This window comes from Caloenas nicobarica, chromosome 11 (genome assembly GCF_036013445.1).
Source record: "Caloenas nicobarica isolate bCalNic1 chromosome 11, bCalNic1.hap1, whole genome shotgun sequence".
NCBI lineage: Eukaryota > Metazoa > Chordata > Aves > Columbiformes > Columbidae > Caloenas > Caloenas nicobarica.
The window spans coordinates 13,323,837-13,341,888 of NC_088255.1; the positions used below are offsets into that span (position 1 = coordinate 13,323,837).

General features: G+C 38.7%; 1 protein-coding gene across 2 annotated transcripts in view; it reads left to right on the plus strand.

Annotated features, from left to right (window-relative positions):
• Window positions 1-18,052, plus strand: part of MDFIC2 (MyoD family inhibitor domain containing 2) — a 48,322-nt gene that overhangs the window by 11,169 nt on the left and 19,101 nt on the right. The window contains exon 2 of one of the 2 annotated variants that reach the window (XM_065642919.1): window positions 17,977-18,015. The exons of the other annotated variant lie outside the window; for it this stretch is intronic. Coding sequence (XP_065498991.1) covers window positions 17,977-18,015 — 39 coding nt within the window. The remainder of the gene's footprint in view (window positions 1-17,976; window positions 18,016-18,052) is intronic. 2 annotated transcript variants of the gene reach the window in all.

Consider the following 18,052-nt stretch of genomic DNA (forward strand, 5'->3'; position numbering starts at 1 on the left):
AACTTAATCATAAATTCAGATAGATTGTTTATTATCTGTCTACTTAATGTGCTTATGATTGCAGCAGTTAAACATGATAATGTTTTCTTCACTCACACACAAATGAATATACACAGTACAGAAATATGTGCAGGAAGAAAAACTTCTGCCTGAATACCTCAGTAGGCTCCAGAGATAAAGAAGTAGATGCACTGTTGTGCTCTACAGGAAAACAAACATTGCCGTGATAGTTCTGAGACATCCGAGAAATGATTACTGTCAGATTGTGTTCTTGCTGAAATATACCTATATCCAGTTAAGAAAGAAAGAAAATGCTATTGCAGCAAAGATGCAAATAACAGACCTATTTGGCTACAGCACTGCACCTGTAAATTAAAAGCAGAGGTGTAGATTCTAGGTAAATAAGATCACTTGAGTTGTTCAGAGTAAAATACAGGTCGAATCAATGTCTTCCTACTGAAGCAAACTCATCAGATACCAGATTTACAGACAAGAGTTTTCTGCTGTGTGGTCTTTGTAGACAGTTGTCTTAAAGGGGTTAAACCCTTCTGACACCAAATCTTCTGTTTTGTTACACACCCATGGCAACTAACACGTGTCAAAATGCTATCATGTAGCCACAAATACTTGGACTTCAAAATTAAAGTTGGAATATGATTCTTTCTATTCCTACAGCATATTGAAAGTAAATAATTATTTAACTTTACTGAACGCAAGCATGCGTTCAGTAAAGTTAGTGATTATTGCTCAGACTTTTCTCTGTCATTAGACTGATTTTTTAATGGCCACATAGTAAACCATAATGAAGTTATATTGGGCTTCAGAACATTCAAGTTTTAGCTAATTTTAAAACGGACTACACATTTCCCACCCCGCAAAACAAGAATCATTTATCATTCTTTGTTGTCTCACTGTTGCTTCTCATATAAATCAGCCTCAATCTCATGTTCTTTTTATGTATCACTAAAGCTAAATTCAGACTCTAGCCTTCCTAGGATTTCTGACTTCTTTGTGTTAACAGTCAGAAAAAGGGTCTTCAAGGTTAGCTTCACTCTGTTAACCCATACTTCATGCTGGCGCTCTGCATGATACTCATTCTTCCTACATAGACCTTATATCTAAGTTGAGCGGTGTCTTCGAAAACGTCTTAAAGTGCATCCTCGGGTAATTACAATTTTGTAGGACTGCTTTGTGTAACATATTTCTATCTGGTGATGCTCTTTCAGCTTTCCATCATGTGATGGAAACTTTGCTCTGCACTCTCATTGAATACCAAAGCAGTCAATACTAAACCAAATCACAGCTTCTCTCTTGTTGATTAACAGAAGCTTAATATGCTGAACAATCTGCACTATTACATACATAATTCTGAATTTGACTCAGATCAAGTTGAAATCCGGTGACTTTAAGATTGTCATATAAACATATCATGCATGTTGACTGCTGGTTCTAAACTTAAATCACGACTGATAAATCAGTCAATATTCCTGATTGAAGAGAGTCCATTTTGACAGTATGTGAGCAAAGGGGAAGGTCAAAGAATGGAAACCAAAAAATAAATGTAAGCCTTTTCACTTTGTTTCTTCTTAACAATTTCCCTCATATATAATTATTACAAAACCAAACAAAATGTTGTGATAAACTCTTTTTTTATTTTCTCCTGGTTAAAAGAAAAAGAGAAGTGGTATGTAAGTGGAATTTTAAAACTCTGAAATCCAGGAGTGGGCAAAATAATAGAAGAGATGATGAGAGGCAGGAGAAGAAAGTTAAAAGAACCACAGGAAAAAGCAATTATTGCACCTGGTACTCATTCTGGTTAGATGAAGTTGTGACCATATGTATTATCTACTTCAGATATTTTAAATGTTTAATATTTTATAAAATACTATTTTTACTATAAAACAACACATTAAAAAAAATCTAGCATAAAGCATTTAAAATATGTCCATTTCAGCTTCCAGCTAAGCAATGATTTTTTTTTTCTAATTTATGTATGATTTAAATAAATAAATAGCCTATGAGCTTCTGGTATATATTTACTTGACTCACACTCTTGGTCTCTAACTTTATGATCAGCCCTGTCCCATCAGAGGTGGTAATCACCAAGGAAAGAAGGTCCAAACAGCAGGAAAATCTTCCCCAGGTCTCACACCTGGACGGAATCACCAGCAGTTGTAGAAGGATAGTACAATCTCTACGTCTTAAATTTTTTTCATGAAAAATAAATAAAATATAAAACTAAGCAGTGTTTTTTTTGCAGTATGACACAGCAGTATTACTTGCATTAGGCCAATTTACCACTTATGATAGCAGTAATAGCACTAAAAGCCAATAAAAGCGGTCTGTTCGTTCAGAGATTGGCTTTTACGGCTTATTCTAAATATTATCAAGTGAATCAAAAGCTGTCATTATAGTGTCTAAAAAGCCTTCGTACCTTGTAAGCAAACAGTGTGATTTTGACAAATAATCATTAATATGCCTGTGTGAGACCAGGACTAAAAGAGAAAGAAAAAGGAAAACCCAATATTTCACTTTACATAAGTCATTAAGATCATTTCAGTTAAATTTCACACAAAATAAAACAGTTTTGTATGTAAAATGCCATAGTTTTCCCAAGTTGGTGTTTTTCTTTTTTTAATCTGTGAACATACTTCATAAAACAAAAACTTGTCTGATAACTGAGCAGTGGATGATTGAACTATAATGATATTCTCACCAGCTTTAGGAAAACAAATGATGCCCATATCTCTTTAGTGCCAACATCTAACCCAACCTTCCCTTGGCTCCCATCCTGCCTGCCAGAAGCCCCAGTGAGCACAGAACTGCTCCCCCTTTTCTTGCTTTACAACTGAAGGTATGTTCCTTAGCACTAGAGAGGTGTAAATTAATGTATCTCCTGTCTCATACCTGGTCAGTAACTCTTGCAAGAAACTCAGGGAGCAGAGCCAAGGCTCTGGCAGCTCTCGGCTGCATTCCACCCACCTTCTGCCCATTTGGACGTGAACAGGAGTGTCCAGAGAACTGCTCTCTACTGTATGCAGGGCAGACATTGGATGTATACAATTTCCTCTTTGCAGTATTCCTTGCTGCTGCCCAGCAATAATAGGAAAAGTCCTCTTTAAAGCTGCATAGCCCAAGTCACTACCATTTGCCATTTCTAGTCTTTGAACTTCCTGAACAGCACTGCCCAGTGTGCAGTCATCAGCAATGGTTCAGGATGACAATTTGGGCTTACCACTGCTGTCCAACATTGCTGCTTCATGCTCTCCTGCTGCTTAATCTGACAGACCGTACTCAAGGTCACAAGCCCCCCGTTGGCATAGCCCTCCTGGCTCTACCAAAGTGTCCTCATCTGTTTCGGATCTCTGTGGGTGGGCATTACCTGGTCTACCTGGAGACGGAGTAAGATAGACAAGGTGGCAACACAGTGGGAGCTTTGGGATGTCATGTGGGATGGGACAACACCAGGTGCTAGGGTGACTCCATGGGTAGGGTGGGAACAACACCACATAAAGAGGTTAGTTACTGGAAGGGTTAGTTGTGGATTGTACAACAGTTCAGACAATATAATCAAGGTTTTTCTCAATTAAAGAATTCGGACTGTTCAGACATTAAGTGGACTAACAAGTAAAAGCTTAGCTGTATGCACACTGTGTGCCTCTTCTGCTCATGGAAATATTTTTCAGTGCAGTGTCAGCAAGAGGATTTGGGAGGCCCAGTTATTCTCAGTGCCCTACAAGGAGTCTGGCCACAAGTCTGCAGGCCACAGTGCTTCCTCAGCCACCAAGCTAGCCACAGCAACTTCTTAGCCATGCTGGCAGACACCCAGGCTCTGAACTCAAGACCAGGGTATGCAACTGTGTCAAGAGCCTGGGACAAACTAAGTGTCTTGGGCCAGTCACGGCCACCTGTCAAGTCTCATGCATTGAGTAGAAGCCTTGGGCAGTTGGTTCAAGCGTTCACGCTCCCACAGCCAGGACCGTGTCTTGGGGAGTTTTCTTGCCTATTGCTATTTACAGTTTTTGGGGCCCCACTGGAATGGCAAGCGAGCGCGCTCGCAGTTGCCTCCGTTACGTGATATGTTGTGCAGCTGCATGGAGCGCATGGGCTAGCAGAAACATGTGGTGCTGCACTGCCAGGGGAATTGTTACCCCAACACGGCCCTTTAAGGGCCACCCGTGTTTTGCAAGCAATTTATGTGAGCAGAAAACTAACAGACCCCCCATTCCACGCTTCTAACTTCTTTGGACGTTTTTTCCACATATTAAAGAGCTTTCCAGAAACACTACCAGTGAAGCAGAAAGATCCTAGGTAGAAACTGATACACCGGCTTTTGTCTAAGCTACCCTAAAGCATGGTAGGAAACCTGTTAGGATCCTCTATATGCTTACATTTATCCAAGAAATGGTATATACAATTCTATAAATCTATAACATCCACCAAATTATTGGTGTCATTGTTTCAATCCAAGAACTGAAAGAGTAGGTAGGAGCTGTTTATTTCCTCATAAGAACAAAGGACTTTGGTCAACTTGAATCTCATCTTTCAGGCAGAGTGTCTAGCAAACTACTGAGCTCCCTGCCAGACCCAGAACACAAACTGAACATCTGCATTTCTGTGCCCAGGCATAAGCTGGTTCAACAGAGGGTCAACAATGAAGACCTAGAGAACATAAGCTGGTCACTGAAATTAATAATGCCAGTGTTCCTCTTCCCTTCTCACTGACAGTATTTTGCAGTACTGATTTCAGTCTCAAGCATTCCTATAAAATGTTAAGAAAATATTTAATTGCACAAGGGTTCAAGTGGCTTGGCGTGTTTGCTTTTCATGTCATGGGTCTGCAATGCATATATTCATCACATACAGTTTTCCTGTATTATTTTTCCCAAGGGTTCGATCCATCCATACTTTAGCCCCACCTTCATCTCTTTGTCACACACAAGTTCTTTATTATTGCTGAAGAAAATCAGAGCACAGGACTACACAGGTTGCAGTGCAACCTGAAACAACCTATGCAATGCTGACAAAAAGCAAACATCGGATATGATTCTTTCGATCAAGATTTCAAGAGTAAAGTCACTAGAATTACTCGTATGCTTGAAGTTAGGTTTGTGCTTAGGCATGTTGCTGAACCTGCTTCTGATAGAAAAGATGAAGAGTGCCTTGGCTTAGATTAGAAGCCACATCTCAGGTATAGTGTTGCCCTGTTTCTAATTGCTAGTGTAGCCAAGAAACCGTATCCTTCTCTCCACTTGAGAGGCCACCTGGAGAAATACATTTTTCTCCTCAAAATTCACACAAAAGCCTAAAACTTGGCTTTAATATAATACGTATTTCCCACTTCCCCCCCCCCCCCCCAATGAGATGCATTTATATTTTTAACGTGAACATACTATGTTTTGTTAATGGGAAATGTTTCAAACACTGTGGTAAAGGACTGTGGGATATAGGATTATATATTTATTAATCTCAAGAGCACTGTGTAGGCTGTACTAGTAAGTTACAAGCAGACTGGCAGAACAGGGTTTAAATTCGGCAGGAGATCTCTTCCAAGCTTGCCTGTTAGGCTGCATTTGGCTCTGCTTTAAAACTTTACCTTGAGCTACAGTTGCTTTGGTCAACTGTGCTACAAACAGACTGCACTGAGAACCCTGCTCTGGGTCAGTCATGGCAGAACTGGGGTGACCTGGTAGCCAAGGAGATGTACTTTGAGCAGCTGACCATTATGGTTTGTTGCTTAATCTAGAAAACGTTGCTATACCCTGAGATAACAGCAAAAAGCTGCTAGTCATAGTGTGATTCCATTGACAGAAAAAAAGCTCTCTCTGCCCATGGGGATTATATTTACACACAGTGATGTCTAAATCTATCTGTATGTGAGTTTACACAAGCACGCTACAGTCAAATACACCCTCGCCTTCTCTCCTGCCACAATAGGTCAGCCTAGATTTTTCAATGTGATGGCTTATGCAGAAATGAAAGACATTTTTTGCACAACTGAAACACTGTCATTTTAAGATTAAAAAGGCTGCTTTCCCTCCCCGAGGGAAAGTTGGAGAAAGTTTCATGGGTTTGCCCTTTGTAATATTCCAGTTTGTCTCCAGCAAAAGGAAGAAATAAAAACTAATGGAAAGAGACATTTATTCTCAGATGAAAACTGAATATTTCCAAGAAAGCATTTTCAGACTATACTCATGAATACTTTAACATAAAATAATTGCTAGGTCAAAAGATTCACGATGTCCAGCTGCACTTGGGCACTTTATTTTTCCTAATCAGGTAAAACAACAATAAAAATCACAAATTTTTATTTTTCATTGGAGAGTCTCAAATCCTTTTCAGTCATTAACCACTAAAACAGCCTATTTACTCCATGAAGGTGAAGCAGTTAGAAGTGTGAAATGACCTCTTCCTTCGATTTGGACATCGGAACAAGAACATACTCTACAGTAAACCAAATGAAAGGTCAGCCCAGAGTCTTTTTAAACTTCAAATCAGTTTAGATCCCAACTTCACAGACTTGTTTCATCTTCCCCCATACCACCACTTATTCTGAGGAACTCAGGCGTCCTATAGATTGAGACAATAGCAAAGTAAACTTTTATACCTAACGCTAAATTAGATATTTGTTAGATCATAGAATCATAGAATGTCCTGAGTTGGAACTAACACTTGGATATTCTAAATATGCAGCTTTCTGGGTAGCTGAGACCCTTTACTGCAGTTGCCAGTGTCCAGTACTTCTTAATAAAGACATTCTCTGCATGTTTCCAAGAAATAAACAGTAATAATTGTAGCACACAAAATTAATAGCTGTAGGTGAGGTAAAGATCACAAAGGACTCTGCCATTGATTTTTAACAACAGAAAGGCTGAGCCCTTAATAAAAATGTCACTACTGAACTGTTAGAATCTGGCTTTCTGTGATTCTCAGTCTCGTTTTCTAGTATTTGTTTTATTACTCTTCCAATTCTCTTCCAAAAACTCCCTAAGTGGCAGCACCTTCTATTTTGGCCTACGATAACCTAGTTTATGCAATGCCGGTCTGTTCAAAATCTTCCATTTAATTTTATGAGCTCTGGACTGTGGCCCTAGAATTGGTTTTGAAACCACTACAATTTCCCTCCAGAAAATACACTTTTGAGACAGCAGATGCTAACAGTCTTGTACACAAGTTTCAAGAAGTCTCTTTCCAAGACTGGCCACAGTGACCTTCTCCCATAGGTGTCCCACTGAAATGTAGGTTGTATGTAAAGTTAAAACCAGATTCTGCAAATACTTCCAAATCCTCGATTCCCTTTGACTACCAGGAAAGTGGCAGTAATTGTCATCAGCCAGGTGTTACACTGGAGTCACTGACATGGAGTTTGCCTTGGAATGTATGTAAATTTACCCTAAAGTTGTTTAGATAGTTTATTTTCAACTACTTTTAAAAATCTAGTTGTCCATAATGTACATCATAAAATCATTATTTGCCCTATGGTGACAACTACCTAAATTATGGCTGGATAAGAAGTCTATGTGCTTTGTCTAAATGGTGCGAGCTCTCTCATATCCAATGACTATTGAAATTATTATGTGATCTTTTCAGCTTCTAATACATATTAATTTGTAATATACAAAACCATTGAAATAAACAGTTGCGCACACTGAATAAAAAAAGCAATTTAAACTTCCCCTCCCCCAACTGGAGACACTTTTTACAAATAGTTCTTTTAAGTAGTCTTAATAGTACCTCTTTAATATTGCCATTAAAATTCACCAGAGTTCAAGAGCAGAGCAAATTTACATCTGTTAAAATAATGGAATTGACACTGATATTACATCATTGCTATTTTAAATAATCATTCTTCATAATTCTAACCCACTTGCTTTAAGTTGCAAATAAAGGGCTCATTCCTGCTTTCATCAAAGTCAATGGCAGAACTCCCTTTGGCTTTCAGGGAGCAGCACCTGGAGTTAGAGATGGGGGCCTCTGGTGATGTACTGTGGAGTTTGACTGCATTCACTAATGCAGTAAAGGAAAAATCCACCTGAAAATATTGAAAAATATTGAGGATGGTTCTATGAGCTGCAGTCAGAGAAGATAATTGTTCTGGACTAGCCTGTTCCCCACAATCACAGCACTCCATAGGCTACTCTGAATTCCAAGGTAGTTAGAGTTCTGCTTAGCTTCACAAAGCGACATTTTATATAGGTGGGGGTTTTGCCGTTTTAGTGCAATTTTGTGGTTTTCCTTCCTCAGCATTTTGGGAGAGACTGAAGATAAGCGTAATCGCAACACTCACAAATTCACCTTCTCTTGGGACAACATCAGAAGTTTCAGTAAAATTACGTAAGTGTTCTTCTACGAACAATTCAAAATGAACCTAGAGGATTTAGAACATACACTATACACAGCTGGAAAGCCACCTAGAAAAGTGAATCAATGTAGTCTTCTCCCTGGTTGAAAAAGAAAATGATGCAAGGATTTTTAAGAAATATAGAGGACAAAGGTTATAACGAAGACTGTTTAAAATTGGAGAAAAATGTGCTTTCTAGCATCCATTGGCCACTCAAAAGAACAAAGTTTAATATCTGGGTATTCCTAGACCACCTTTGTGCTCTCCAGAAAAAGGTGGGGGCGGGAGGAGGGAAATCCGTGTCCACACCACAGCTTATCATCTGTAAAATCATCATTATTCAGTTGTCTCCGTAGACCCAGGTTTTCAGGGACAGGATCTTTCAACTGTATCCGCACCGAGCATCTAGTTTGACAGATTTCTAGCCATGGCAAAAATCACCAGTAACTGTGGTTAACTTATTACTAACGCACAACTAAAGTACGTTGAACATTTATTGGACAGTAACCACCAGCTGAATCTTAACCATAAAATTTCACACTGCATATAGGGCCTGTTAGATGCTATCCGGGAGCCAGAGAACTTTATTAACACTGTCATAAAAGCCAAAGCAGAATTAATCCCTTGCACTGTCATCACTGACACTGTCTATTAAAAATAAAATGTCTATCAAACCTTAGCAAATCTGGGTCCTAACTGTAATGAAAATTGCCTTGGTGTCTTTAAGACCAATTTGGTTTTAAACAATGCACATGAGAGAACAAAATGTGACCCTTTACTGTGAAGAAAAGCACAACTAAGCAGCATCACCAAGACCAGGGAGGAAACAAATTATTCTAGAAAAGTCAAGTTCTGAAGAACCTGCAATTCTGACTGCTTTACTCTACTTAGAATTACTTACCCCACTAAATTTCTTTCCACTTCCACAGCAGGACACCTGCTGTTATGCTTATTTGGGAAAAGAAAAAAAATGTAGCTTGGATGGTAGGGAAATACAATATCTTCCAAACGAGGACAATTAGTCAATGCTCTGCCTCAGGAAGCATTTCAGGCACTGTCACTTGATGGTATCTAAGAAGAAACGAGAGGGAAAACACCTAGGGGATTAGCCTACAGAGATTTTCATGTCATGAAGGCTGGGAATAGCTGAACTAGGAGTCCTTTCCGGATGCATCATCTGTAATTCTTTTTGGCACTGTTCCTCAGCTTTAAAATACAGTCTTCCCCCATGCCAGTGGCACTAACACAATATGATGTCTAGTGCAACTTAGCCTTCAGGATAGTCTTGAATCACACAGCACACCAGTGTTGTACAATTAAATTAGTTACAAATACGGCCTTGGTAAAAATTTTACTTTTCTGTGGCTTTCCAATCATGCTAACAGTAAGAAACAGTATACACCTGACATGGAGGACCAGTTGTTGGCACAATTCTTCATCACTGGGGGAAGGAGGAATATTAAAACATGTCTGTTTACCCCTATCTAATCAAACATATATTATGGAGACTATTTGTATATTATAAATGTATGGTGTAGATTCTTCATTCCAACAACATTTTCGAACACTAAAACCTGCTTATCTGAAGAATTCAAATAGCTGAAGAAACATTGATGGGAAGAAATATGTTCTCATGTCATCTATTTTTGGTTTTCCATGCTGTGACAACGGAGTCTGCCCTGTTGTTTCTATATCTGAACGCTTCTCAGGTAGCAGAACAGCTACCACAGATTGCCTGGCACCTGCTCGAGGATGAGGTGAACAGGAAGTAAAGCAAAAGTATTTCTCTTTCATGGAGAACATCTTGGCCAAACCATATTGGTGGCAGATAAAAACTGGTGAAATATAAACTGATGAGGAATAAAATATTTTCATATTTTGGGTGCATGAAATGGTGAAATCAGAGTTCTGAACTTGAACAGGTTAATATGGAGTGGAATAAAAATGGCAGGTGCTAGGGAGAAATATTGTTCTAAAGGATAAGCATTTCAAAACCTGGCAGTTACATTTTGTTAGTTCTAATCTTCTTTTAATGAAATAACTTCTGAAAAGGGAACATAAAAAATATGGAGCCTGAATGCCAATAGAAACATATTGTAAGTATGATACATCACCAACAAGTCTACCACTGCTGGGTTAAAAAAAAAAAAGAAAAAAGAAAAAAAGCCAAACCAAAAACCTTAGCGCACTTAAAAGCATCTTCTTTTGCTTTCTAATATATTTTTGCAAGTTCTGACTTTTTTAATAGAGCAGCTATTAAGAGAAAATAATTATGATTTGATTTTTAAGGACCCGGATTTTCTCTTACATGTATCATTCTAACTCAGGAGTAAGACCACTCAAGCAAATGAGATGAGGTTGGTGTGGATGAATTTAAATGTGATCAGAAGCAGGCCTCAAGATATTTATGGATGGAGTGAGTCATTCTTGTTCTGGTTGGATGATTACATCAGTGGAGAATTAGTCTATCATCATGCAGGGCCTGAGCCTCCTTTCTCTCACATCACCATACATCAGGAAACGTTGTGTGGAGTGCACCAGTATTTCACCACCCTAATACCAACAAGATGGAAGATCTGAGCCCACAGCCCGTCCCCAATTGTGCATTGACCACAAAGAAGCTGTCCCTATTTAAATCAGCACACCTTCTGGCCTTTCTTCCTTAGTCTGTTTACCTATTAAACCTCTCATACAATTATTTTAAGACCTGTTTCTCATTTAAAATATTAAGTAACTGTGGTCATAAAAGAATATGTATTCTTTTTTCTGGCATCACATTCGAGTAGCTGTTCTTCCATAGGTCTCCAGTGACACATCTACATAGATAGTATGGAGAAAATGAATAGATCGTGTAAATTTGACTACTCAAACTCCCTCTACACCAAATGTAGTTCTGCGAGAAATCTTCAGCAGTCCAAGTCTGAGCATTTTGCCACCATTTCTGCGTCGAAGTAAAACAACCATGCCAGACCTGACAGTATTACTCCCTTTTTAGGCACACAGCAGGTTTGGTGGTGCTAGAACAACATGTGATGTCTCCATCTAATCTCTAAGAATAGGCAATACCAGCTATTCAAGAAGTCAGCTCAGGAAATGTTACGAGTGTCTAGAATAGATTATGAGACGAGAAAAAAAAAAAACAGCTGGAAAGTCTCCAGCAACCATTGGAGTTCCCGAGAAGTTCTTCCTTCATGGCAATGACTTTAAGGCTAATTAGAGGCAGAAAACCAAAATGGCAGTCTACAAACTCCTTAGACACCAGGTGTTTACCATAAAAAACCCCCCTGTTCCCCAGCCACACGTTGTCCCTGTTCTCAATGGTTTCTGTGGGCCGCTCCTGTACCAGACACTAGCCCGTCTGCCTTCTCAGTACATCCATGCACTTCTCACTCCTGACAAATGGGGAGGATTAAAACCACCTTCAGAGTGGAGAAGACAGTGTGGTGGCAGTAACCCCAGAAACTGTCTGAGAATGAGGATGATGTTTTACACCAGCTTCTTCATGTTACACGGACAATGACAGAGCATCATATTTTGCTGCTATCCTGTCCCTGGCCAACCAGTGGTCCACCAAGGACACTGATCTGGAGAATACTGGATTTAAATAATTTCCAGTGAAGTTTTACTTCCTACTGTTACACATTATTTCCTGAAAATATTTAAGCTCCTAGCACTGCAGGTATCATGGTTTCATATTCGTGTTATACTTTGCTAATACCATGTAGAGTTTCTCTGCATTAAGTGGTGTCTTTTATCTTTTCTTACAAATAAGAGAAGTCTGCACCATAACATATCCTATAGGCAGCTCTTTTCACATCTAAATCCTAAGGATTTTTTGGGGAATAAAGAAGATTATGTATGTATTCAGAAATTAAATGAGATTAATAATTTTGAAAGTAATTTACAAATGGCAATCAGCCTCTGCAATGAAGGTCAAAAGAAAAAGGACGTGTTAGCAATTGAATATCTTCCCTCCCTTTAAAGTTTTAATACTGCATACCTGTTAATAATGGGAAATATCCTTCTTCAAGAGTAGCGTTTTCAAAAATTGGTAGGATCCTTTTACTAATTCTAATCTTCTTTTAATAAAATAATTTGTTAAAAAGGATTATAAAACAGCATGAAAATTGAATGCCAATAGAAATGTACTGCGTATACAATAAATAGTTAATGTATTTTCTAAATGAATGATTTAAAATAGCTATTAAAGTAAAAAGAATGAGCTTATGTTTCTAGTAATGACTTCGCTGCCTCAGAATGAAATCTGTAAATCCCTGATTGCAATTTCACATCCCAAAAGAACAAGCAGTCCTGGGACCGACGCTTATTGCCTTTATCATTAATACTAGCATACCACATATGTGATTTTTATATTACTGGTTTGAATATTCAGATTGATACTTGTGTATGCTTTATATTTTAAATCTCATACAGCTATTCTGGCACAAAAATAATGCTCTCCTTCAGCAAGGCTTTTCTGTATGTACGTGCATACATGTATACACAGACTTTCAGTATAACTACAATTTTATTCGTAAGAGTGCATAACTATTCAGGCTGTGATTGTTAATAAAAATGCATTTCTAACCATCAAATTTGAGTCTATTATTCTAAGTTAATTGCATTTGCCCTAAAGAGACTTGCGACTGGCTGTCAGCCTATTTGTGTCAGTTCCATTTTATTCATCAGTCAATCTTGTCTCCTCTTTTCACATCCCGTATATTGATCAAATAGATTTGTTAGCATGCCTCCGCAGCTTTAAAAAAGTTTGTTATTTGTCAGGTTTATTTGATTACTATATTAGTTTACGTGTTATATTAATTGTTATTTCAATAGAAAATAAATGCCCTTTGATAGTCCCACAAGTTTCCCATTAAATACAAGCCATACAACAAGTTAGTGGATGGAGTGAATGTGGTAAGAAAATAAACACATTAAACCTATTTTAAAAGGTGTTATTAATCTGCAGCTGTATTGTACTTGATCCAAAAGACAAGAATAGAAATAAGTACAGTGTGAAACAATTTTGATAAACATCAGTGCCGTATCATTGCATATTATGCTATGTATAAAATACCTTAAGAAAAAGATGTGTGATATAAAATAAACTGAGGTCACATCTGGAAGAGTGGGTTTTGTGGTTAAGTGTGAAATGGAATGATATTATATATGGCTTTAGACACTAAAAATTAGGCTAGAGAGGCTGTAAGCAAAGGCAGGTGGAAATGCTGTGTTACATGGAGTAAATGTTTTGATAGAGAGGGAAAAACAGCTTTTAGGAAGGTATTTATCGAAGCAAAAGAAACTTCTAAGCAGGTAGCTTCTTCCTCTGTAGAGATACGATACACCTTTTAGGGAAATAGGGTTTAGCTAGATTAAAAAATTGAAAGAGCATCTTGTGCACGTTAGTCACTCAGCTTTGATAATGATTTCGTGAGAACACAATTTCAACTCAGTCTTCTCAAAGGGGAAGGTGATGAACCAGTTTTTCCATATGAATGTCTCAGAAACCTGCCTCTGATACCTTCATTATCAACAAGACTACATAACCCGGGCTCCTTGCTTAACATTGAATCTGGGATCTCCCCAGCTGGTACCTGAGCTTATACAGTGTCAGAAATAAGCACCATGGGAAATCAGCAATAATGTGCTTATCGTCTCATTAAAAAGACAATATGAGAAGTCCATGTATGTCTTAAGATAGACACTAGAGACACAGAAACATTGATTCAATAACAACTTCATGAAACAAAGTCTTGTGTTTTACCTGTACATTGAACCAACCCTATCACCTTCTGAAACTGAAATTCGAAATTACCAAAGTTTTCCAAATTTCTTCTGAAAAGCCAAGTTCCTTCATTTCTTTGGCCAGGATTAGTCTTTGTACTATCTAACTTTAATCATCTAGAATTTTGGTTTCTGGTCTGGGTAATTATCTATATTTTGTTTACAGCCAACTGCAGGGGGGTGGTGTGAGAATAGGGACGAAACAAGTCTTCCAAAGAGCAATTTCTTCCTGGGTTAAACTACTCTGCCAAGATGGGATGACTTACCAGCAGGACATGCTTGTCCCTTCCATTATTGTAGTTTAGGCCAGACTGAACACCACCCTTAGGGGGACCCATCTCATTATAGCAGGAGCAATTTTAAATGCCTATATCTACCTGTGGACATTTGAAAAGTCCAACTCCTAGATTATTATTTTTCATCTGGAACCTCCTTAACAGTATTTCATACCAAACAACCATGCTAAAGCTTCAGATGCCCTAAAGTTAAGCTCAAATTTGCAATTGTCCTAGAGCAGTTAGCAACACTCCTGCAGTTCAGAAGCACATGGCGTGATGATAGTTTCAAGCTAAACTGTTACGACCCGCTAGTATGGAATATAAACAGGAACAGATGAGAAGAATACAGCCTCAATATTTGAGACAACAAAGAGTGAAATGATTGCTACATAAAAGACATTTCAAAGACCTCCCAGAAAAGCAGGCATAAAAATCCCCAATAAAAAGGCTCAGCAAGAAAACCGTCACACCCCCTAATACTCAGCAGACTTTAACAAGATGTTTGCATGAGCCGGAGATTGTCTCCTTCCCCAGAAGACAAAAGGCACAGAAAACAATATTGTCTAGCATAGGATTAGGAGGCAAGAGACAGATAAAAAGGATTCCTTAACCTTACAATTAGAAACCTCAACTCTCCAGCCGAAAGGATAATCAGAAACAGACTGTAAACCTGTGTCACAATAGTTGCTGCATCTTTCTTTACTCTTTGAAAACTGATATATTTTTCTGAAGATTTTTTTTAATTTATTGCCACCCCAAGAAATATTTTCATGACCACTTAACTACAAGACAATTGCTGCTACCAAGCCACTATTCAGCACACATGGCAATAGCCTTTTATTTTCAAATCTTTATATTTCCACCACCTCCAACCAAGCCAAAATTAGATCACTAATGCTCATACCAACCTCCCAGTAAGTTGTACAACTAAAAGCAAAATTATATATAAAGCACTAGTCTTCTAACAAACGATCAGCTTACTGTGCCCTAAACCAGACACATATACAGATTCTTCATGCCAAACCTGGCATAAGCATGTGCTCTGATTCAAACGGAGAAGTTGTTATAACAAGCATCTTTAGCTTTATTTGGTATTACTAATTCCTTTAAACAGAAGGAAGGGTACTGGCAAGAGTAGAAAACAGACTTGAAGGAGGAGGAAACCTACAGGCTGTAAAGAAATACAGTTTCCAAAGTTTGACCCCCCTGCTGTAGCTAACTAGTGACCAGAAGCTGTAATAGTTTGCAGAAGTTTGCTGCATAAAAATTTAAGACTTTCTGAAACTAAACAAGGCAACCACAAGACGTTGACATCGGTACTTACGGAGCATAGATTCATTTATAAACATGACTTCAGCACCCAAATAACCACATACAATTAAAAGCTATATATATCCCCACTTTGTAAGGGATTATTTGAGACACAAGAATTAAATGGTTAGTGCAAGCATTCACTGAGGGACAGCCAGGATTTCAGCAGTCACCACCTCCAATGGGCAGTTGAGGTTTCTAGCGTATTCTGGTCTTCCTGGTACCATCAGGAAAGGAAAATTCACGTGATTTCTCTTTTCTTCAGGTGCAGCACACTTACAAACTATGTCTATGCTCTTGTGATATTACTGTCTACTGGACCTTAAATTTCCTGCCTTAAGCTGGTGTTAGGTGGTCTTGTTCTGTGCAAGCTAGACACTACCTCAGAGCTGCTTTATATGCTGTGGCAAATGAAATAATCCCTCTTTAAGTAAACCACTTGAAACCGCTTAGGAAGAGGTTGGCAGAGATGCAACCCTAACCATTGTCATTTGTTATGGAAAGATGTAAACAAATCACACTTCCCAAAAGAATCATGGCTTGAAATAAATGCACAGAAAAAGGCATGTGTTTCTGTTCTCTTTTTAGTAAGGCTCAAAAAGAGCATAAAGCTTGGCTTACACATACTTGTAGAAGAAAAGGGAGAAAAGTTATCTACAGATTTCTAAGGAAACTTTCTGGACCTCAGTCCAGATGAGAGCAAGTAAACCACAATACACATCTTCAAAGCATGCAGCTATCAGCATACTAGGTAGGGCAATACAGGATGAGAATCACTGTATCTACACAGTGGCATAAGCAAATTAGTCTCTTCTCAGCCACACAGTGCCTCATGGACTCCAGGTCTTGCTTGTGGCTTATTGTCAGAGATTCACGAGCCTTCGCCTATAATCAGACTTGTCCCCATGCCATGAGGAACTTTGCTGGGTGTCCTGCTGAAAGGCCAGCTATGCTTGAATCGAGAGCCTGGAAATAGGACCATGGCACCTTGTCTGTTGTCTCAAAATCATTTCCAGACCATATTTTCCTCATTTTATAAGCAACCTTCTTGTTGCCACTATTACAAGCACAAGTTCAGATTTACAAGGTAGGCTGGTATTTTCCACAATTAACATTCAGATGCAGATTTACCAAAAAGCTGCAGAACATTGTTTCTTCGAGTGACCCCCATATGACACAAAATCCTACATCCAGTGGGATCACAATGCCACCCAAGTATTCGGTCATTTAGATGAGGTCTATGCCTTCACCTCCAAGCAGAGGAGAAATTCACAGTGCTACAAACACCATGAATTTTTCTGCTTTGCCATCACTATTGATTTTGAGATACTCAGATATCATAGTTGTGAAAGGCACTGCAAAGCCCTAATATAGCTAAAAGCATAAGAAGCATTGCCATGCTGAAAAAGAAAAACAAAGATGAGTGAGCTAAACTTGAACCCCCCCCCCATGTCCTAAACCCATTGTTCAGAAAACCGGGCTGCACATATTACAGTGGTTATGTTTAATAACTTATTCTGCTAGCTTCAAAACTGAAAGTTCAGCATCTTCATAAGTACCATTGATAGGAACAGGGATGTGATGAAGCACAGAGTGATGAGGTTTGTATTCAGGTTCATTACCAGTGTTTTCCTCAGTTGCAATCATTTTAATGAAGATTTTGCCTAATTATGATTCTCACAATTTGGCATAGGAAGCAGATACAACACCTGATATAGTATGCTCTGAAGACAAACATTTCCATCAGCATTAATATGGTCCCTTATGGATCAAAGCAGAGACATTTCACTGATCAGGTGCAGAAGAAAACTCATCCACGATCCAACAAAAAGACACCGCAAAAACCATAAACTTTACTCACTCAGAAACTCAGAGATGAACGCTGCGTTAGTGAGTCAGGATCCTTGGGCAGTCTCTGCTTCTCTGGGTAAGACAAGGTGTATTGACCATATGAAAACTGGCTGTGTCCCCTGGGGGGGAAAAAAAAAAAAATAATATCTGAGAGGCCAGACAATGGATCCTTAAGGGGAAGAGGTATCTCCCAGCTTCTGTTAAAAGTCATTTTTTCATACTTGTGAAGTCAATTAGGGAGCTAAGTCTCCAGCCTCAGTAGCCTGACTTTTCTCTTTCCTCTGATAACAATACAGTTTTCAGCAGTTTACAAGACCCTGGTGCCTGAGTGGGATAACAAAGCCACTTCACCAGCTGAGGAGCCTTTCCTGCTTAGTGAAGCATTTCTCTCCCATTCTTGTTTTCCAGAACTGGACAACCCCATCTTACAACCCCTTGGAGACTCAGGTAAGTCCTCCACCTTCTCAGCTCCTTCTCCCCACAG